Source organism: Mastomys coucha, unplaced genomic scaffold, assembly GCF_008632895.1.
Source record: "Mastomys coucha isolate ucsf_1 unplaced genomic scaffold, UCSF_Mcou_1 pScaffold15, whole genome shotgun sequence".
NCBI lineage: Eukaryota > Metazoa > Chordata > Mammalia > Rodentia > Muridae > Mastomys > Mastomys coucha.
Genome location: NW_022196897.1, coordinates 39,600,575 through 39,623,797, shown reverse-complemented (window position 1 = coordinate 39,623,797; position 23,223 = coordinate 39,600,575). Strand labels below are relative to the sequence as shown.

The window sequence follows — 23,223 nt, the reverse complement described above, 5'->3', positions numbered from 1 at the left end:
CATATGTATTCCATTTTCTTCTCTGTTTCCCATCTACTTTAGGGGCTTTGTCTCTTTCTCGCCCCCCTTTGTAGTTCGTGACCTAGAAACCTACACTTTATGAACACACACACACACACACACACACACACACACACACACACACACACACGCATGCACGCACGCGCATGACAAAACATCAAGTTTGTCTTTCTGAGGCTGCCTTTTTCACTTAACATAATGATTTCCACTTGCATCCATTTTTCTTCAAATGTCCTAATTTCATTTTTACTTATGGCTACGTAAAATTCCATTATGTGGATGAACCATATTTCATGTACCCATTTGACTATCGATGGACAGCTATGCCAGTTGCATTTCCTGGCTATTGTGAAGAGTGCAACAATAAACATGAATGTGCAAGTACTTTTGTGGTGTGTTTTGACAGTGTTTTACAGGCACTGATATGTGTTGGCTGCTGTGAACATAAACACAAGTGTCAAAACAATTCAGCTAGTCACTTCCCTGTAAGTGCCTCTGCAGCACCTCCTCATTAGTTCCTTTCCAATGGAGCAGGCTTTAAACATGTGCTTGCCTGCCACAAAAAGTTTCAGGTTTTCCATCTATCAGTCAGCCCTTGGATTTTATAACGGATAAACGCATTCCCTGAGAATAACAATACACAAAATATATAAGAAGGCAGAACAAGTTCCCTAAACTTAATGATAGCTATTCTCTAACAGAAAACCTGGTATGGTCCCTCATGCTTATAATCCCAGCACTCAGGCTGAGGCAGCAGGAGAGTTGCCATAGCTTGAGTCCTGCTTGGGCTTCATAGATACCAGCAGGCCAGCCAGAGCCACACAAGCAAGACCCTGTCTCAAAAATCAAAAGATAAAAGTAAAGTAAAATTGAGAAGGTCTGTCCATGTATCGTTTTCTAGAGGAATTTGATGACATAAAACATAGGAACAAATTTGGGGCAAAATAATTACTCAGATGTTTGCAGCTGTTTCTCTGAGTCATACTTTGCTTTCCTGAGAATTCATTAAGGATGTGCAGAACTAAACAGGCTCTTCTTACAGCGGGAATATCGGAAAGACTATGAAAAGTCAAAAACGATCTACACAGCCCCTCTTGACATGATCCAAGTCACCCAAGCTAAGAAATCTCAGGCTATTGCCAGCGACGTAGACTATAAACACGTCCTGCACAACTACAGCTACCCGCCTGACAGCATCAATGTGGACCTGGCCAAGAAGGCGTACGCATTGCAGAGTGATGTGAGTATCAAGCCTTTCTCTTCCCCTTTTTGAAAGGAGATGGGACAGGATCTATATGACCCTTGCCCTTGGTACCCCCCTGAAGCAGCTGCCTTGTCTGTGAGGAAGCATGAAGTATTGGGAAATGGTCCCTGTGGTTCTTAGGAATGTATGTCCTCAGGATAGTACACATGTGTCAGACATGTGCTTTGTGGCAATGTCCTTCTGGGAAAGTTATCAAACTTGCTGAACTAAGAGGCCTCAGTTGTTAAACGGAAGTAAAACCAAAATTGTTTTGAGCATTGAAATGGATGCCAAGGGCCAGCAAGATGGCTCAGAAGGCGATGGCTCTTAGAGAGATACCCAGTTCTCTGCTCTTCTGCCCCGCCCCCAGGAACCACTCATTGGTGTGTACGTTTGGCTCTTGCAGACATCTCATATATGTGGAATTATTCATTATTTGTCTTTGGAGACTGGTTTTTTTCACTTAGCATAATGCCCTAAAGGTTTAGACTTGTTACAGCTTTTGTCAGAATTGTCTTCCTTTTTAAAGCTGAGCAATATTCCTTTATAAATATATGCCCTATCTTGTGTATCCATTCTTCTGATGGTGGATGTTGGATTATTACTACATTTTAGCTATTGTGACCGTGTATAACCAAATGCCCTTTCAGTGTCTAATTTTAGTACTTTTGGGTATATATATATATATATATATATATATATATATATATATCCCAGAAGTCAAATTGTTAGATCATATGACAGACTTTAGTTTTCTGAGACACTACTCTTCCAATGACTGTATAATTTACACCTCCACTGTCATGGCAATACTAAGAGAGACAAAGGAACCTCAGCTTGATTTCACCCAGGCACAACCCAAACTCATGCTGTATGAAGTTCAGCTTTTATAGCTCAAGGAACAGTATGACATCTGAGGGTGATCTCTAAGTCCCTTGCTCACCAAGGGGAATTTCCATGGCAGTTAGACACATCTGGAGAAACAAACATTTGCAAGTACGTATTAAAACACACAAATGCTTACAGATAAGAAATGAAGTATTCCCTCTTTGGCAAACAGGATCTGTGATAGGATCTTTGATAACTACAGTATACATGAGAGTTTGCCTTCCCAAGATAAGAGAAAGGGGTTTTAACAGGGTAATACAAAAAACTCAGCACACTTGAGTAAAACTTTAACTCATTCTGTTTTCTAAGTAATCTTACAGCTTCCTGGCAGGAATTTCTATTAGATTATCATAATACAGAGTAATAATTTAATTTTGTTAGGTATATATACTACAAATGACAGTTCTACCATATGCATGATCTAATTTCTTAGTTATTTAATTTTTCTATATGACTTCATCACAGTTCTATTCAAAGTTCCTCAGGGACAAGATTGATTTCTTGAATTTTTTTCTACTCCAGTTTTTAAAAATATATAGTAAAGAACAACAATTTTTAACCTTGTTTCCAGAGATAAATTTTGGGTGTCATCTAGGGTCAGATGACTAGAAGAGCTCATTATTTTATTGACATCTGGTGACTATCCCCATATAATAGCAATTCCAAATAATAACTGCCTGTTTAAGCAACTTAACATGTAGAACTGTTTCCAAATGTTTTGTAGGCCAATGCAGAAATCCTCCCAAGATGATCATTATACATGAAGGGCAATATGTGCCAAGGCTTTGACAAGCAACAGCCATCAAGCCTTATTAGAAAATAACCAAGATTATTCACTATTAGTAGGATCATCAATTCAGGCCGAATTTGTCCACAGAGATACAACACTTAAGACTTCCAAGGAGCAAACCTCTACAGCCAATAGTCCCAATGTAATTGTTCCATTTGTCCTTTAAAATACAGTTTGGAATCAAGCATTCTCTGGGCTAGAGTTCCACACATTTCCATTAAGCTAAACCTAAGGGGGAAACAGAGGACATGGCAATTAAAAATCAAGAATCCAAGGGTTCCAAACTATCACCAAAGAAATGTGCACATGTGGAACAACAGTTCTACTCAAGAATTTTTAAAACATGCGTAAAATGTCCACAGTGTAATAATGCCAATGAAGGAATCATGGCTCCTCTTTTGTTGCAGGTGGAATACAAAGCTGACTACAACAGCTGGATGAAGGGTTGTGGCTGGGTGCCCTTTGGGTCGCTGGAGATGGAAAAGGCAAAGCGAGCCTCGGAAATCCTTAATGAGGTATGGCCACTCCTGTGTCAGAGCGCTGGGTCCTCTTACAAGGCTAAGTCGTAAGAAGCATTTTTCCTACTTCATTTATTGGTCATTGCTGCTGAAAAGTCTTTTAAAGAACAAATCACTCAGAAAGATATTTATATACCTTTATAGTATCCAAACTACTCATCTAAAGCATTCAAATATGGTTGAGTAACTTTGTTTGCATAATATCATATTTACCTGCTTTAAACATAATTCATGTATTTTTCTTCTTTCTCACACCAGGATTTTTTTCTACTTTTTGTTTATTTTAAGATGTAGTTTCACTCTGTAACCTAGACTGGCCTAGAATTCATTATATCACCTTGGCTGACACTGAACATGTGGTAGTAATCTTGCCTCAGTCTCTGGGTGATGAGGATTCCAGGCATGAATCCTAACACCTATCTTACAAATTAATTTTAAAACTCTACTACTATACCATGGAGTTCCTTCAAAAAACAATAACAACAAAACAAAACATAAAACAAAAACAAACAAAACAAAACAAAACAACAACAACAAAACCCTGCCAGTATGGTCAACCATGGGCCATTGTTGAGCTGCTCTGATCTCTCTAGTTTTACCTTTTATAAATGTTTCTTTGACTTCTTTTGTCAAAGACTCTTAGGAGTCTTTTTCTTATATCTAAAATTCATTCCTTTTCTTTTTTTAATTGCATAGTCTTCTTTTGCAAAGACACATCACATATTAATGGTCTCTTGACCTATTGGTAGATATGTGGCTTGTTTCCAGCCTGGGGTAACACTGGGTAATATAGCTGTCAAAGGTTCTTCTTTAAAGCAAGTGGGGGTGGGTGAGTGAGGGTGTGTATGGCTGGGGAGCATTCTCTCAGAGGAAAAGGGGAGGTGGGGAGAGAGGGGCAGAGAGCTCTAGAAAGGGAAACCAGAAAGGGTGGCAACATTTGGAATGTAAATAAATAAAATAATTTAATAAAAAATTAACAAACAAACAAACAAAAGAATTGTGGCTTTGATTATCATCTTGATGACTCTGCATTAGTTTACAGGTTGCCATCAACCTTAGGGAAAGGTTAGTGGTAGTCCTGAGATTGTTAATATGGCCACAGTACCTGCCCCTTCTCCACCAATAGCTGGAAGCACACTGTTGTCACATGACTGCATCTGTGAGGAAAGGGAAAGGTCTAAGGGACAGTGGTGCAGAGTTAGGTTTCTCTACTATGTTCAAGCTGGAAGCATTCTAGTTACTGTGTACCTTTGTTTGGTTTCAGTGTTCTAGTTACTGTGTACTTTTGTTCGGTTTTAGTGAAGGCAATATTTCCTTCTCAAGGATCTTTCAGAAAATATCTTCCTACATTGGTAGATTCCAGTAGTTTGGATTTGACAAAGCAGTGTTAAATATATGTAAAAGTGGGGTGCTCAGTATGTCCCAAGGTTGGCTATGGGGCAAATCAGTAGAGGAGACAGGCATAAATTAATGACAAGGTGTCAGTTCCCCAACTGGGTGACCTTCCCAAAGACCCTCTCTCTTCTTAAGCACATCAGTGGTGCAAACGTAAGAAGCCACAATAAGGCTGCACAGTAAACATTTCTCTGCCTCAGTGATCATTAGTTATTTCTCTACATTAGCAACATTTATCCCTCAGCTGGAAAGTGTCTTTACTTCAGGTGCTGATGAGGTTCTTAGGGTCATGTAAAGTCTTCAGGAGGCAGCAACAAGAGGATCACAAGTTAGTTCACTGAGGCTGAAGCCACCCCTGTGTTACATTTGTGTCTTGTTTTGTGTGGTCTTCTGGTAACCCTTCAGAGACCTCTCTGGTGCTTCTGGACTCCGAGTGACAGAAAGCCCTTCTCTGATGCCATAAGAGAGGAACCTAGGAGTACAAGCATCTCTCCAGAGAGGTGTGCCACAGACCGCCCACGATGACACCAACTTTAAAACATTCAGTTCTGTATTTTATTCTTCCCTTACCCAAGGCGATCAGGACTCCAGTATTATAAAATTGATAATCTTATGATTACTCCTTTCCAAAGGAAACATTGAAGATTTCAACACTAGCCTAGAGTGAAAAGTAATCGTTAATCTTTCTTTTTGATTCTCCAAACAGAAAAAATACCGTCAACATCCAGATACGCTCAAGTTTACCTCAATTGAAGATGCTCCCATTACAGTGCAGTCTAAAATTAACCAGGCCCAGAGGAGCGATGTAAGTATCCACTGGGTGTGTGACTTAGTAGCTGTTTACTAACATGAAGGAGCCTGCACTCACATTCACAGGTCACCTGTAGCTATTTTACCATCTGAAGAGCCTCTTCTGGGCAGCTGTAAATTCCTGTTGTCCAATGATGCCACACATACCTTATCATATGGCATAGACTGTGTGCTATCCAGTCACCACCAAGGGAAGGCTGTCTGAGGGAATGGTGACAGAGGTATCTTTTAATGATACTTACAAGGTATCTTTATACCGACAAGAAAGAATGAATGCCATGTCATATAGAGATTGCATATTAAGTCAGGGCTTGGGGATTGTAACTTAACCACCTATAAGTCCCTTTAGTCTCCCATGAAATCTAAAATAGATTATTGTTACGGTCTGCCCTGCTAGCCTGCTCTGGCTCTGGGAAGTGCCTGCAGATTCACATCTCCACCGGACTATGTCTCTAGGTTGAGGTCCTCCAGGCATCTTTACCTAGAGACAGAGATTCCTAGTCTGTGCTCAGAGATCTTGTCCAAAAGTGACCATTCAGTGAGAAAGAACTCTATGGCACTGCATGGGTGTCCTACAATGTACATATGTTTTTACAGGTGACTGTAGGGACAGTAACAGAGAGTGTCTTTCTTAACATCACCTCTTGAAATACACCTTGAAGTTATTTGCCAGGGCCTTCATACTTTGTTTAAGCCCGGCTTCTCTTCTAGATTGCTTACAAAGCCAAAGGGGAGGAAATTCTGCACAAGTACAACCTGCCAGCAGACCTGCCACAGTTCATTCAGGCTAAGGTGAACGCCTACAACATCAGCGAGGTTCGTACATCACTTTCCTGCATGGCCAGCCTCTACCAAAGTGGCCCTGCAGTTTTACTCAAGGGGGATTTCTCTTTCAGAATATGTACAAAGCTGACTTGAAAGACTTAAGCAAGAAGGGCTATGACCTGAGAATTGATGCCATTCCCATTAAAGCTGCCAAAGCTGCCCGACAGGCTGCAAGTGATGTAAGTGCAGCCGTGATCATGTTTGTAACATAAGACCTGAGGGGATACCCAGAAGTCACCAAGTTCCTGACTGGAAACTAGTCAGAAAAGTACCCTAAACAGACCTTAGTATTCTTGGAGGCAGGATTAGCATAACCATCTACCCATGAGTTGCCATCAAGACTTAAAATCACTGTGTAGATTTCTGCATAAATTCACTTTGCTTTGAAGTCAAGAAGAAATCCAAGTTGTAATAGCCCCTAGATGGAATAATTTTATCACTAATCTTTATTAATTTACATGATTTTTCTCTTTCCCCCTTGCCTCCCTTTCATGCATTATGTCTATTTGCCTAGGAAATCCATGTATGACTTCTGATTGAAATGAAGTTTTCATTATAATGATGGAATTATAATACAGTTATAAAAAACAAAACAGAACAAAATCTTAATGTCCTTGTTCTGAAAAGTCCTCCCACCTGAAATTTTTCCATGAGCTCTTTTCTCATGGGTGGTTACTCCAGCTACCCCATGCCCCAAAACTCCCAGAATTCTCTTGTGTCTGCTCTGGGTTTTCTAGGATCCTCTGCAAAATTCCCAGGCCCCCTCTGTGTATGATGCAAAGCCAAATTGCATTCAGCATGACTGGCTCTGAGTTTCTTTTTCAATAGTCAAGGACTCAGAAAATTTCTTTTCCGTTGAGTCTTCAGCTGTCAAATTCTCAGCTATTCCAGGGTACTGGCAGCAGAGAGTAATTGCCAAGAATGTGAAATGCTTCATTTCATGATTTTTACCAGTAGAGAAAGAAACATTTTGTCACTGATGGGAATTCTGATAACATCTGCATCCCAACCACCTTTGGATGAACAGAAGTAACAGACATCCAAGTGGCTCTAAATGATGTTTTATTTTAGCATACTATGTAGGAAGTTGGTCTTTCATATCCTTGGGTTTCATACCCACAGATACTTAACTACAGACAGGAAAGTTACATCTGTACTAAACACATACAGATTTTTTTTCCTTATCATCATCCTCAAAGTGACACAAACCATTTATATAGCATTTAGAATTTGCTTGATATGATAAATAATCTAGAGATGATTTGAAGTATAGATGAGAGAATATGCATAGGTTATTTGTATATTTGCATATAAGGGGGGTTGGTGTTTGGATGGAATGGGGAATCTTGGAACCAATCTTCTTATTAGGGGAACTTTTAGGAATTTCTTGGAAGCTCAAAATATTCAAAGTATGACCTCACTGTTCAGTATGACGTTCAAAGCTACATTTTAAAATATGCCTACCTTCATTCCCAATAGATTCATTACAAGAAAGATTATGAAAAAGCCAAAGGGAAAATGGTTGGATTCCAAAGTCTCCAAGACGATCCGAAACTGGTTCATTACATGAACGTGGCCAAGATACAGTCAGACAGGGAGTATAAGAAAGACTATGAAAAGACAAAGACCAAGTACAACACACCTCATGACATGTTTGATGTCGTGGCGGCTAAGAAGGCACAGGATGTGATCAGCAATACCAACTACAAGCACTCTCTCCACCACTACACTTACCTGCCGGACGCCATGGACCTGGAGCTGTCCAAGAACATGATGCACATACAGAGTGACGTAAGTGCTGTGTTTCTCAGGGACCAGCCCTTAGTTCCCAGAATGCACCTGGGTATCACTCCTCTTCCCTCCCTCTATAGAATGCCTACAAAGAAGATTATAACACCTGGATGAAGGGCATTGGCTGGATTCCAATTGGCAGCCTTGACCAAGAGAAAGTTAAAAAAGCAGGGGATGCCCTGAGTGAAAAGAAATACAGGCAACATCCAGACACACTCAAGTTCACCAGCATCGTGGACTCCCCGGTGATGGTGCAGGCAAAACAGAACACCCAGCAAGTCAGTGATGTGAGTACAGAGGGTGTGTGTGTGTGTGTGTGTGTGTGTGTGTGTGTGTGTGTTTGTGTAGGCAGGGGCTCTTTTAGGGGTGAGTACCAGCTCAATATGTCTATGTTTATGCCAATGTCTTTTCATTTCCAATTTAATATCAAATTAGAATTTAGGTTATATATATTTAGATGTATATATTATTAATTTATGATTACTTATATTAAAAATATAGAGATTTAGATTTAGGTAGTTAGAATTTATTTAATTATATATTAAATCATAATTAGTAATTATATTCAGAGTTAAAGCCATGTAGGCTAGAGAGGGCTCAGTGTTTAAGAGCACTGACTGCTCTTGCAGTGAACTTGGTTTGGTTCCCAGCACCTACATGGTGGCTCATAATCATCCATCACTCCATCACTCCAGTGCTTTCTGACCTGCACAAGGACCGGGCATGTGCTGCACAAACATATATGCAAGCAAAATGCTTATACACATAAATTAAATAAATTTTAAATTATTAAATAAAGAAAAAAATTTAATTTAGCTTAGGCATTTTTTTTTATTCCCAGGCACTAACTTTTTAAAATCATCATTTATGAAAATCTTCCTTTTCAACTGCCATTAAAAGACTGTCTTATTAGAGACATTTGAAAATATTCTATTTACTAGATGGATATAAGATGTTTATAACCAAGCTACACTTCCCAATTCCCTTCCTCTACTTCCTCTCCTATCCACCCCCCTTACTGGATACATTTGACAGGCACAATAAGTTATTCCAAGCCCGATGTGGTGGCACACCCTTTTCATCCCAGAACATGAGAGTCTGAAACTCTAGGCCAGCCTCAGCTATGTAGCAAGATCCATACAGGAAAGAGAAGGCAACAAAGGGAGGGAAAAGAGTGGTGGGTTCTACTAAGCACAACTCCTTTAAGCGTGTGGTTAACGGTTTTTCCTTTCAGCGTGGTGTGGAAGGCATTCCATTTTTGTGTCTGTGTATTGCAGATCTTATACAAAGCTAAAGGAGAAGACGTGAAGCATAAGTACACTCTGAATCCTGATCTCCCACAGTTTCTCCAGGCCAAGTGCAATGCTTATAACATAAGTGATGTGAGTACTGGGGGTCTCTCATAGAATGGGGAAGCTCAAGGTGACAAGAAAACAGAGCTTTAGAGTAGGAAAGCCTCTAGATAATTACGTAAGTCAGCTTCCCACTCTTGGGCCCCAGCTGAGCACATCTCAGGATGGTAGCTCTTGACTCTTGAGTTGGCTCTTAGTGAGGAAGGACCCCTTGGTGGGGTGTAGCACTCTCCCTTACACAGAGTCCGTTGCATATCCCCCTAGCACTTCTGCTGAGTTTTCCAGTTGGCACATGGGAGAGGAACTAGATTCCTCCACGAGAAAAAAGTAAAAATAAATGAAATCCTTATTCATTGGTTTCCTTTAAAAGAGAGTAAGGAAAGAAAGAAAGAAAGAAAGAAAGAAAGAAAGAAAGAAAGAAAGAAAGAAAGAAGGAAAGGAAGAAAGAGAGAAAGAAAGGAAGAAAACAATAGTCTTAAAATGTGTGTAAAGCTGACCTCCAAGTCTCCTCTTGGTCATCCTTCCTATGACAGGACAGCTTCATTTTTCTCTCATTAGCCATAGCATACCAGAGTTCACACAGCCTTTACTGGTCCTTCCTTCATCCACTCTAGATTTTCAACATCCCTCTTCTGTGTGTGCCAAGGCCAGATTTGGGTGAATATTCAGTGCAGAGACTAGCAGTTTTGCACTACATACAAAGTGTGACCCTTGACTGATGTGGTCTCCTAGAAGAGTATAGGCAATTGGGGGATCTAATCCCTCAGCTCACACACCTGAGAGAGCTGAAGAATCCCAGCGCTCGAGGGACTTCTGGGGTGACTGGTTGGTCAGTAAATGATGCACTGATTCCATTTTGCTTTCTACCCCAGGTCTGTTACAAGCGGGACTGGCATGATCTAATAGCCAAAGGCAACAATGTCCTGGCAGATGCCATTCCCATCACTGCAGCCAAGTCATCAAGAAACATTGCCAGTGATGTGAGTAAAGTTTTAGGTGAAATTTGAGTGGCCGCTTTTTTTTTAGAAATATCTCAGACACACGCTTGCTTGGGTCTATACAATTAGTAACATCCAACCTCTCCACAAGATATTATTTTGAAAACCTGCCACCTTTTCAACATTGTTGTGATTTTTCCCCCAGATGACTGCATTCAGTAGCAATGTCCTAAGTCTGACAATAGCTTTCTCCCCTGACTCATGGCCAAAATTATCTCCACTGATGCCTTTCCCTGATGGCTCCCATTTATTTTCAGTGAGAACGTGAAGTGAATGACAGTAACATGTCAAATTCAGATGGCTGCCTGCATTGCCAGTGCATTAAATAGAATGGAGAACGTTACATATGTGCAGATATTTCATAAGTCAAGTGGGACCCCTGCCCCTTTTATACACAGAGAAAGAGTCTCATCTTTTAAAACACATTTTTAGGTATTCATGTCTTGCAGGGTTATAATCTTGACTTGAGAAAAGAGAATAAACCAGCTGTGTGTATAGCCCACATAGGAGAAAGGGGTATAAAGCCACTATAGCTTTCCTTGCAGGCATGGACTGAAATGCCTTCCTCAAAGCTTTGCACACTGTGCCTATCACTCTGAAATACACTCCTGATTTAATTTGAAAGTGCAAGTCTGAATTATAACCCTGTCCCTCTTCTGGCCTAGTAGGTTTACAGTGTGCTCTCTAATATATCTAGTGATTTCTTGGTAACCTTAGGCCTGCTTATGAATTCTTCTTTACACTGCCAGTGCTCAGTGTCTGCAGGTTCAGTAGATTTGGATTCTCTTGAATACTGTCGAGGGTTTAACCTATCAGAGTACCTCAGGCTGCGTCTCAGTGATGGTCCCAGCAGTGAAAGACCTTGAGTAGATTTGCTTTGGCTTAGGTTTTGATTGATGGGAAAGCCCATAGGTTTTGCTGGAGTTCCTTCATTTATTTGTTGTTACTTCAGTCCTGAGTTTGCAGAGGGAGCAGCTGATGGAGGGACTGTGTGAAGGCCCAGTGACTCCATGGCTGATATTCACATCCATGACCAGAAATTGCATACTGGATTAGAAAACACCACCTCCCTAAGAAGCTGAAAGACATTGATGTTGTATTTGGAAAGTGGTGTGTTCATATTCTCATTGATTTTAAAATTAGTTCTGTTTACAAATCATTTGTAGGAGTCAAAGGGGAAAAATTATAAAATTTGTCATGGGACTCCCTTGAAGTCCCTGCAGTTTAAAGGGGTTTTGTTATGAATTTTTTTAGGAGACATGTGGTACATGTTTCGTATCCTGTTTCCTTTTGTGTGTGAAAAATTGTTGTTCCTAATGTTCCCAGTCCTAGGACTTGACTAAGAAATTTTATCTCCACAGTATAAATACAAAGAAGCTTATGAGAAGGCAAAGGGGAAGCACGTTGGTTTTAGAAGCCTCCAGGATGACCCTAAGTTGGTCCATTATATGAATGTGGCAAAGTTGCAGTCAGACCGAGAGTACAAGAAAAACTATGAGAATACCAAGACCAGTTACCATACCCCTGGGGACATGGTTAGCATCACGGCTGCCAGGATGGCTCAGGATGTGGCCACCAACGTCAACTACAAACAACCATTACATCACTATACATACCTGCCTGATGCCTTGAGTCTTGAGCACACAAGGAATGCCAATCAAATTCAGAGTGACGTAAGTATGTGCTACATAACAACCCAAAGACATGTGTCCTTAAAGGATGACCATTTCTGTCTACCTTATTCAGCTTTAAAATGACTAAATACTATTTCTTCAGTAAGATACTTGAAAAATACACATTAGAATAAGCAACACTTCCCATAGTTACATTGTAAACATTGACATTGTCTCTCTGTTAACATGGATGAAGCTAGGGCCACATTCTTCTAATGATATGAGGTACTTCGATTCTCAGCCAGAGTTGGGCCTGCTTCAGTGGTAATAGCTGTGTGATGCAGAACTGAGTTCAGTAGCTTTTTTTCTTCTTCTTTTAAACTCAAGGTCACACCGTCATCCCTGTAAATCTAAGTAATGAGTCGTAGCAAATGAACTGGGAAGGCTCTATGTGCAGCATGAATCACAGCGAGCCCCAATGGGGAGCTGTTTAACATTCAGGGCATTTCGTTCTACAGATTTCTGTAAGACTTGGCCTCAGCCGGGGAAGAAATAGTATTTAGTCACTGAGCTGTCAGTGAAAATCTCTCGCCAGCTGGGACCAGGAATAATTTGGATGCACAGTGTGGGTGAAACTCAAATTTGCAAAGGTTTTAGTGAAATCAAAAGGAACCCCCAATTTATTGTCAACAGAAACAAAAAGAAGTTCACCACAGCCGTGGAAATATAAGACCTAGGCTCCCTTATGCGTTGTATGATGTACTCTAACAGCACACCTGCTTAGGCTTATTCCCTGTTTCTGGTAATAAGACACAGGCACAAGCACAGGGGAAATAATTGCTTTCTTTTCTTTGGGGTAGAATTGCCGGTCCCAGAAGCTTCACTGTTCCCTAGGCTACCTTCTCATATGAGCTTCCTCATTTGCAGAATGTGTACAAAGATGAGTACAACAGCTTCTTCAAGGGCATCGGGTGGATCCCCATTGGCTCACTGGAGGTGGAGAAGGCCAAGAAAGCAGGCGATGCACTAAATGAGAGGAAGTACCGACAACACCCAGACACCATCAAGTTCACAAGTGTGCCCGACTCCATGGGCATGGTTTTGGCTCAGCAGAACACAAAGCAGCTAAGTGATGTAAGAGGTTTCCCTTTAGTCTACAAATAAACCCCATATCCAAGCCACCGCACCATGCTCCTTCATTCAGTATGTGAGGGTGCACACATGCTAGCACAGAAACTGTTTACAGAGGCTAAAGCCCAGGCTACTTTAGAAGCAATCAGGTTGAATTTGAAGATAGGGAAAACAGGCAGCCTTTCCAACTCGGCTGTATTTTCCCAGCGCATCTATAAGTAGGTCCGGCACATTACACATGGCAGATGAGTGTTTCTATTATCATCTTCAATTGGGTCTAAATTGCAAAAGCTGTTGGTTGCTTTGAGTGGCAGGAGTTCTCCCAGATCCACAGAGAGATGGCATAATGTCCTACTCCTCTTGTGTAACAGCTCGCTCTGTGAGGCGCTCTTAAAATGAGGCTTCTGGGGAACAGACCGGCAGTCTATTTGTTACCATCCTTTCTGAGACCCAGTCCCCTTTCTTCCTGTCAAAGCCAAATTACTATGCCCACTCCTTCACATCACCCAGTGCTTCTGAAGTTCTTTTTACAATGCCTCCATCAGGAAGAGAAGAAAACTTTTAAACACAAAGATTGTATTTGTTTTAGCCCCAGATGGTGGAAAGGAGGGCACATTTGACTTGCCTCAGACCTGCAGATCATCTGTGGGTTTCATCCCTTCAGGGTCATCCCTGCTCATGCATCACTGCAGAGCATAAGGAAACATTCTACTTCCGTACTCATAAATGCTAGAGATTCTTTGGTGCTGAGAAAGGTGTCACTCCTCCTCGAGTTTGAAGTTAGCTAGAAAAATGTACTGTCTGCTCCATCACAATAAACTTCATGAGTGTAAACCAAGATACTCTAGCCAAAAATGTGCTTGTTACTGTGGATGTAACCCCTGTGCCCTCCCCATACCCTGTACCTATGCCAACCCTGTGTCCTGAAGAGCCAGCTATCTGCAGAACTTGTCTTTGATCTGTTACCAACCGGAGTTCCTTGTCTGTCATGTCAGTGGCTGCAATGACTTAGATTCACTGTCTTGGGCTCTCCAGTAGTAAAATTTACTCCTCTCATCTGCAAACCCTCTAGAGTATTTCTCCTTGAACTTAAATTCAAACTCGTTACATTGGGTGAAGAGACCTCCATCTATGCTACTTCCAATCTTGGGTGTCAGGTTGTCCTGAGCTCCCCCATGTGGCTATTCTAGTCTTGGGACCCTGGATGCTTTTCTGCTTGGAGCTCTCCTGTTCACACACTCTCTAACTCTGTCTTCATGACCGTACAAGTTTCTCTGGGATGGTTGTTGTATTCGCAGCATATCACAAATTCAGCTATAGTTTATAGTTTGCATACTTATGCAGAAGCATGCCTTCTCTATGACACTATAAGCTGCAAAAGGAAAGATCTGTGAGGTTTTCTTTTTCCACTTTAAACACAGAACCTACCTCCCCAATCGGTGGAATGAAGATACAAATATACCTACCCAGCTTCCTGCCCACGATGGCGTATGCATTTGCCTTGTATATGGAAAATACCAGTGATACTCTTCCATTTTCTAGGCATGGCTGCCCAATGAAGCTCATGCCATGTCAGTTTCATAACATTCACATCCTTTTCTTTGCAGTTGAACTACAAAGTAGAGGGAGAGAAGCTGAAGCATAAATATACAATGGACCCTGAATTGCCTCAGTTTATTCAAGCCAAAGTTAATGCCATCAACATGAGTGATGTGAGTATTTGACCTGGTACTGTGTAATATTGCTTATGTGAACAGCCCTTTTCTAATTCTTTTCTAACTCTTGTACTGAGTCAATCAGGGAAAGCAAACCAAATGGAGACCATTTGAAAACTCAGATGGAAGCTTTATACAGCAGGGAACTAGAGGTCATGATAACATTTTGCTTAATGTATATTCTTCCTGTGTAAGAGCTGTGACTCACTAGTTGATGGCAAAACCAGTTTAGAAAATAGTAGCCCTTTTTTGAAAAACAAAGTATGGCAAAGTAACCCATGCACAGTCTGCCCCAAGAATAAGGGCCACTCTGTACAATTTTGTTTCAACTATTTATTAATACTGCTAAAAGAGTTCAGTTTGCTTCTGCAATTGTTGTAACTTCTGAAACAACTAGTTATTAGTACTTTAAGTAGTGGTAGGGGCATGTAATTGATTACAATGCTTAAACCCAAAACTGTGAAGCCAGGTGTTATAACATATTCCTGCAGTGTCAGGAGCTTGAGACACTGGTCATTGACACTAAAGGCTGGATAACAGAGAATTTCAGCCCAGCCCAGGCAACATAGTAGGACCTCATCTCAAAAATAAAATAAAACAAACAAATCCATGATATGAACTATAATTTAAAAATATAATTAAACTGGAGGGGAAAATCTAATCTGTTCATTTATTTTATATATATTTTAGACAGGATCTCATTATGTAACCAACACTAGCCTAGAATTCCCTATGTAGACCAGGCTGGCCTGGAACTCAGAGATCAGCCTGCCTCTGCCTACCAAGTGCTAGGATTAAAGGTACATGCCACCATGCCAAACAACTATTCATGTCTTAGTGATGACTTACTCTAAAAAAATAGCTTAGTCTTAGTTATTCTTCTTAACATTTTAAGTGATTTTTTGGTAATTATTTCTATGCTTTTGGTCCATTTAAAATTTTCTCTCAGTATAGCATTAAAAGCACTTAACAATGAAAGCCACAATAGTAGTAATGTATCTGAATTTTAAAATTTTGATGACAAACTTCTCTAACTTTGAAATGCTTTATTATGAAAAGTTTATCACAAATATGAACAGTCTTAAAGGAGAGATTGAAAATACAGAAATATATGAAGTATTATCTTACATTCAAAGCATACCTTTCCATTGCTTTGTCACATAAACATGGACCCTGTATCATTAGCTGAGATTATAAGGTGTGTTATTTATTGTTTTTACTGGCTTTGGTGTTGAGTTGGACTTCTGTTTTGTTTTCTGACACAGGGTGTTCTTGTACATTCCAGGCAGGCCTTAAACCCATGATCCTCCATCAGCATCATCAATGCTATGACTCCATCTCCAGCCCCTTTCACAGTTTACAAAATTAACAACAGACAATCTGGCGATGAACTAGTCACTTAGCCACAGGCTCTCTTAGTAGAATGGAATGTAGATGTCTTGTGAAAGACACCTTGCTGTCCGGTTTCAATTTATCCTTTAGTTCTGTCTAGTGATAAAGCAACCCTTTGTTTCTCACAGGCTCATTACAAAGCAGACTGGAAGAAAACACTTGCCAAGGGTTACGACTTGAGACCAGATGCCATTCCTATCGTTGCTGCCAAAAGTTCAAGGAACATCGCTAGTGACGTAAGAGAAATGCTACGTGCTTTACCAAAGCATATTGTACATAAGACCGTGATCTGTAGAAAGAAGCACACGAAAGATTACAGTATAAAGTATTTCCTTATTTCCAAACTGCCAGTGATATTTTCTTATTACTTCACTGAAAAAAGAAAATTTAAACGTCACTACAAAGAGAAAAATTACAGATACATTTTCTTTTTTAACTACGGAAAGTTCGGAAATCTTAACTGGTTTCACTGTGAACTTAAATTTTTTTATTTAGATTTTTGTCAAGAAAATGTCTCAGTATTCTAAAATATCATTGAGTCTCTAAATATTTTTTTAAAAATACTGTTTTAATTGAATAATTTATTTACATAAGAAAATCTAGTGAAACAAGAGAAACTGGCTAGAACTGTAGGTTAAATAACAATGTTTTAATTTTTTTCAAACCAGTTATATATTCTAGATGGATTGATATTATCATAATAGAGTATGAATTCATTCATTTTAAGTTCAATACTAAAATTTGTAGTAGAGTTTTGCTGAAATGGAATCATAATTACATACTTTTTTAAAGTAGTAAATTATTTATAGATATGAGGTAGAAATATATAATGGCTTAATAAGTAAGCTTTCTCAGGAACCTTTAAGCACTTCCAAAGAATCTGCTAATGAACAATCAAGATATGAATTGCAAATTATTGTATCATTTATTATTCTCAGAACAAGTGTTGTAGTCAACCATTAGAAATATTTTTCAAGTTGTGTATTAAAATGCTAAAGATATCTTGAGTATTCCTTATATTCAGACTGACCTTGGCTTTGTGTAGATTGTTAAATAAATTCGGTTTATATCAAACTGCCTGGCCCTCTCTCCCAAACAGTGCAAATACAAGGAGGCCTATGAGAAAGCCAGAGGCAAGCAAATTGGCTTCCTCAGTCTTCAGGATGACCCTAAGCTGGTTCACTACATGAATGTGGCCAAAATACAATCAGACCGTGAATATAAGAAGGGATATGAGGCCAGCAAGACCCGGTACCACACACCCCTGGATATGTTCAGTGTGACCGCTGCAAAGAAGTCTCAGGAAGTTGCGACCAACAGCAACTACAGACAGCCCTACCACAACTACACCCTCCTGCCCGATGCCTTGAATGTGGAGCACTCCAGGAATGCTATGCAGATCCAGAGTGATGTACGTACCAGTCAGCAGTTGGTGTGGTCAGCTTCCCGTGCCCACGGGGGAGGGAGGGAAGCGCCAGAACCGTCACAGTCACCTTTGTGTGGTGCCTGACCCAGGTCACGGTTCTTCCTAGGGGTTTGCAGAGTGAGAGTATCTCATACATGTAACCACATGTGACCCATCGTTATATACACACATTGTGTGTGTATGTGTGTGTGTGTGTGTGTGTGTGTGTGTGTTAGACACACATGTAATGGATTCTGTGACAGAATTAAGATATATCATATTATTTATTCCCAGTGCAATTTTTAAAATTTAATCCTGTTTTTGTTGTTGTTGCTTTGTTTTGGTTTGTTGGTTTTTGTGGTATAAGAGAGAGGAAGTAAGAGGAGAAGAGTAAGAGAGTGAGGAGGGGGCAAACCACACCTTGTTTTGTTTTGTTTTTTTGTTTTTTTCGAGACAGGCTTTCTCTCTGTAGCCCCGGCTGTCCTGGAACTCACTCTGTAGGCCAGGCTGGCCTCGAACTCGGAAATCCGCCTACCTCTGCCTCCCAAGTGCTAGGATTAAAGGCGTGCGGCAAACTACCCCTTTTATTGTATGGGGTATGGCATGCCTGGCTTTCAGATGACTGTGTGTAGGGTCCAGCTAGAATGCTGGGAGCTTGGGGCGTTGTCTGCCTGATAGAGCACACGTCTCCTGCAGGGGCAGCTGTGAGGGGTTTGGGCTGAAATCTGAGCCATTGTCTCAGGAGCTATCACCAAACTCCTACTGTCCCTTGTGAACAAATTTACTTAGCTCAGTGGGTCTCCGGGGTTCTCAGGTGGCCGCTCTACTGGACTCCAGCTGTCAGAACTGCCCACTGCCCCACAGGTTTTGTTTCAGTTTAACCTTACCAGAAGCTCACCATGTAGTACAAGCTGACCTTGAACTCACAATCCTATCTTAGTCTCCTGAGTGATAGGATTATATGTATCATCATGCCTAACTATGAAAGTTAGTTTTTTAAATGAATTGTTACCTTAGGATTTCCAGAGTTTTTGTCTGCTTGTTTTGTTTTTCAAGACAGGGTTTCTCTGTATAGCCCTGGTTGTCCTGTAACTTACACTGTAGACCAGGCTGGCCTCAAACTCAGAAATCTGCCTGTCTCTGCCTCTGCCTTCCAAGTGCTGGGATTAAAGGTGTGTGCCATCACTGCCCAGCTACACTTGTTTTGTTTGTTTGTTTGTTTGTTTTAGGATTTCCACTTCAAGACCACCATGAATACCATCACTTTCGTAACTTTTTTCTAAAAGACTGTAATGAGTAAATGTTCCCTCTCTTCCGAGTACCGCCCCCTTCTCTTTTTAATAATAAGTCCTATAGCCAAAGAAACCCAAGGTCTACTTCTTTCTGAAATGAACTTTTCTCTCTTTATGATAAAGAATCTATACAAATCTGACTTCACCAACTGGATGAAAGGTATCGGCTGGGTCCCAATAGACTCCTTGGAGGTGGAGAAGGCAAAGAAAGCTGGAGAGATCCTGAGTGAGAGGAAGTATCGCCAGCACCCTGAGAAGCTGAAGTTCACCTATGCCATGGATACCATGGAGCAGGCACTTAACAAAAGCAACAAGTTGACTATGGATAAGGTAAGAGCCCATAGGCTAGCCTTAGCCTGAGAAGCCCTCTGATAATTGCGTTGTGGAGCCTTTAGCACCCTTTGTAAAACTTCAACACTTTTTTGTCATGTTTATAGACAAAGTGTATGTATATGTGTACATATATACATGAATATGTGTGTGTGTATATATAATGGATTCCACAATCTCACTGTATCTAGAGAGCTCTTCTCTACTGACTTTTGATGAGACAGAACTACCAAAGCTCTACATCATTATAAAGGAGGACAAGATGGTGCTTGTGTCAGGAACAGGGCTCCCATATTTAGTCATGATTTTTCTCACTCTCAGACTTAACCTCTTCCACCATGTGGATGTGTCTCTCCCCTTGCTCCCATTGTTACAAACTTAACTCCATGGTAAAGTCATGTGCTGGTCTTCTTATTACAGAGGCTGTACACTGAGAAGTGGAACAAAGACAAGACCAGCATTCATGTCATGCCTGACACTCCAGACATCTTGCTCTCCAGAGTAAACCAGATCACCATGAGTGACGTAAGCATATGTGCACCAAAGAAGAGCGGGGGTGGGGGGGAATGCTGGAGTCAGGGTCCTCATGGTAACAGGAGTAACAAGACACTGTTGTTTCTCTGGCCTTTGGTTTAGAAACTCTACAAGGCTGGCTGGGAAGAAGAGAAGAAGAAAGGCTATGATCTCAAGCCTGATGCTATCTCAATAAAGGCTGCAAAGGCCTCCAGAGATATTGCCAGTGACGTAAGTGCTTCCACTGGAACCTTAAGGATGAGTGAGGGTGCAGACAAGCCAGGCTTGTGTGTGATCAGGAGGTGGGATCAGCGCACTAGCTGGACACACTGTCCCAGGACATTTCCCTTCACACGGGCCAGTTACCCTCTAACCATTTGCTCATTGTTCAGTGTAAAAATGATAAGGTCTTGCTTGCTAAAATAAATTATATCAAGAGTTATGAAAGACAATTCTAAGCAAATTTAAGGGTGTGATCTATATACTTTATCTATGAGATCCATAGCCAACTCTCGCCCTAAGGACACTATACAGTGTGGGAGTGAGGAGGGGAGACAGCGCTTTTGAGATTCCTCTCCATTTGATGCACAGAGCTGTTGCTCCCTGGCTTGGCTGCCCCCTTTTCTGCCTCAGTATAGGAAGCTCTAACTTCTTTACCTCCACCAAAGCTAAGTGTGTCCAGTCACTCACATTTTATTCTCCTGCCTGCACCATTTATATCATTGCCATGTTTCTTTTCTGTTCACAGTACAAGTACAAGCAAGCCTACGAACAAGCCAAAGGGAAGCACATTGGCTTCCGCAGCCTGGAAGACGACCCCAAGCTCGTGCACTTCATGCAGGTGGCTAAGATGCAGTCAGATCGGGAGTACAAGAAGGGCTATGAGAAATCCAAGACATCCTTCCACACCCCAGTGGACATGTTCAGTGTGGTGGCAGCCAAGAAGTCTCAGGAAGTGGCCACCAATGCCAACTACAGGAACATCATCCACACCTACAACATGCTTCCTGATGCCATGAGCTTTGAGTTGGCCAAGAACATGATGCAGATTCAAAGTGATGTATGTGAAAGTGATACACGTTGGTAGAGCCATTACCTGTATCATAAGCCATGAACTGTATCATAAGCCATTAGCTATATCATAAGTAGTACATAACGACATTTCAAAACTCCTAAAAGAAATCCAAATGCAGTTTCTTGAAGAGGTGTTTTACTCATCCTCTTGGCCTGAATTCATTTCTTTTAATTAAATGAGGTCTACTCTAGAAACTAACATCTAATCTCTCACTTTTGGTGCTACAGTCACTATTGGCTTCTGAATTCAGCAACAGCAAATTGATTTGGGTTTTTAGAGATTCCACTGAAGGAAACAAGCCTAGCAAAGAGGATAAAATGAATGAAAGGCTCTTCGTAGAAAGGTGAAAGAGAAAGACCAGCACGGTGGTGTACATCTGTGATCTCAGGACTTGGGCAGCCCCAGGCCTTCACTTCCAACCCACTGCCATCCACTTCTGTGGCCACACTTGCACTTCTGTTGCTGTCAATGCAATGGTTAGGAGGTGGTAAGTGAGGCAGCTTCAGGAACGAATACAGGGAAGACAGAACCATTCTGAAGTAATGTGTATTACAGAAATAAAAGCAGACCCCATCAGGCCAGGCCTAGATTTCTCATTGGAATAGAAACCAGAGTGATTTATTATCAGAGAGACACCTCAATGTCTATCTGAAGGTACCATGTACAGATTTAGGGGGAAATGTCTCAGCTGAGAGGAAAACCCCACACAATTGTACTGAGTGCTAATCAGGTTTCTGATTGGCATTAGGAAATCATCACAACTTTGTAGAAGGTGGAGATGCTGGCAACAGGGAAGACCAGATAAACAGGCTTATTAGACAGATGAACTAAGGTGTCATCCATGGTATTTTTATAATCTGGTCAGTTAATAAACAGTCACAGCTTGGCAAATTGAAAAAAAATAAGGAAATCATCACAATGGCAGATGATCAAAGACTACTGGAGAGAAAAATCTGATTTTAGGAATTACGTATCAATGAAGGGAAATTGACTAATAATGTGTAATGGGTCAGGAGATTGTAATCCTTTGGCACACGAGTCCATTTATTGGTTCTTAATGTACTTTCTTTATGAAGATGTCAAGAAAAATAAATCACCAAGATACTCGTTTTTAATTTCTTGTGAGAAGACATATGAGAGACAAAAGGTTGGGGTGTGGTAGTTGGTGTTTAATATGCTGCAAGTGGAAATGATGGCATGTCAAACATTCATGATTCATGAGAAGCTTGAGTCCTTCTTATCATTGATTTGTTTTCCTCTCTGGTAGAATCAGTATAAGGCTGACTATGCTGACTTCATGAAGGGCATTGGATGGCTCCCCCTCGGCTCCCTGGAAGCTGAGAAAAACAAGAAAGCCATGGAGATTATCAGTGAGAAGAAATACCGGCAGCACCCAGACACTTTGAAGTACTCCACATTGATGGACTCAATGAACATGGTTTTGGCCCAGAATAATGCAAAAATTATGAATAAAGTAAGTCCTGCAGCAGTGTGCTGCACCACATACATTAGAGCAAACCCTTTACATTTGATCCACGGGTTTTGTGAACAGTTAGGAGAGATCATTCTTTTTTTTTTTTTTTTTTTTTTTTTTTTTTTTTTTTTTTTTTTGGTTTTTTGAGACAGGGTTTCTCTCTGTAGCCCCGGCTGTCCCGGTACTCACTCTGTAGACCAGGCTGGCCTCGAACTCGGAAATCCGCCTGCCTCTGCCTCCCAAGTGCTAGGATTAAAGGCGTGCGCCACCACCGCCCGGCTGGAGAGATCATTCTTGATGTTTACTTTACTGAGAAAAAAAAAGGTTCTGTAGACTATAAAAAGATAGAAATTATTGTTAATTAGTAGTCCCCAAATGTTTAATGAATTGTTCACCTATTGATGTAAAAAAAGTGAACCCTTTTCTTTTTTTTCTTTTTCTTTTTTTTGTTTGTTTGTTTGGTTATGAGATATGGTCTCAAATAGCCCAGGCTGGCCTCAAATTTTCCGTGTAACTAAAGATGATGTTGAATTTCTGATCTTCCTGCTTCTACCTCCTAAATGCTAGAAGTGTGTCACCAGGCTTGGTTTATGCAGTACTGGGTCAAACCCAGTGTATGTGAGGTTCGCACTCTACTAACTGAGCTATGTTC

The 23,223-nt window shown here is 40.8% G+C and overlaps 1 protein-coding gene across 35 annotated transcripts in view; it reads left to right on the top strand.

The window, feature by feature from the left end:
- Neb (nebulin) overlaps positions 1 to 23,223 on the top strand; it is a 195,210-nt gene that overhangs the window by 37,203 nt on the left and 134,784 nt on the right. For all 35 annotated transcript variants that reach the window (XM_031370219.1, XM_031370217.1, XM_031370252.1 and 32 more), the window contains exons 28-46: positions 1,064 to 1,261; positions 3,350 to 3,457; positions 5,562 to 5,660; positions 6,377 to 6,481; positions 6,562 to 6,669; positions 7,970 to 8,281; positions 8,362 to 8,568; positions 9,559 to 9,663; positions 10,506 to 10,613; positions 11,993 to 12,304; positions 13,172 to 13,378; positions 14,983 to 15,087; positions 16,611 to 16,718; positions 17,582 to 17,893; positions 19,303 to 19,509; positions 19,930 to 20,034; positions 20,146 to 20,253; positions 20,771 to 21,082; positions 22,365 to 22,571. In XM_031370219.1, the coding sequence (XP_031226079.1) occupies positions 1,064 to 1,261; positions 3,350 to 3,457; positions 5,562 to 5,660; positions 6,377 to 6,481; positions 6,562 to 6,669; positions 7,970 to 8,281; positions 8,362 to 8,568; positions 9,559 to 9,663; positions 10,506 to 10,613; positions 11,993 to 12,304; positions 13,172 to 13,378; positions 14,983 to 15,087; positions 16,611 to 16,718; positions 17,582 to 17,893; positions 19,303 to 19,509; positions 19,930 to 20,034; positions 20,146 to 20,253; positions 20,771 to 21,082; positions 22,365 to 22,571 (3,333 nt within the window). The remainder of the gene's footprint in view (positions 1 to 1,063; positions 1,262 to 3,349; positions 3,458 to 5,561; positions 5,661 to 6,376; positions 6,482 to 6,561; positions 6,670 to 7,969; positions 8,282 to 8,361; positions 8,569 to 9,558; positions 9,664 to 10,505; positions 10,614 to 11,992; positions 12,305 to 13,171; positions 13,379 to 14,982; positions 15,088 to 16,610; positions 16,719 to 17,581; positions 17,894 to 19,302; positions 19,510 to 19,929; positions 20,035 to 20,145; positions 20,254 to 20,770; positions 21,083 to 22,364; positions 22,572 to 23,223) is intronic.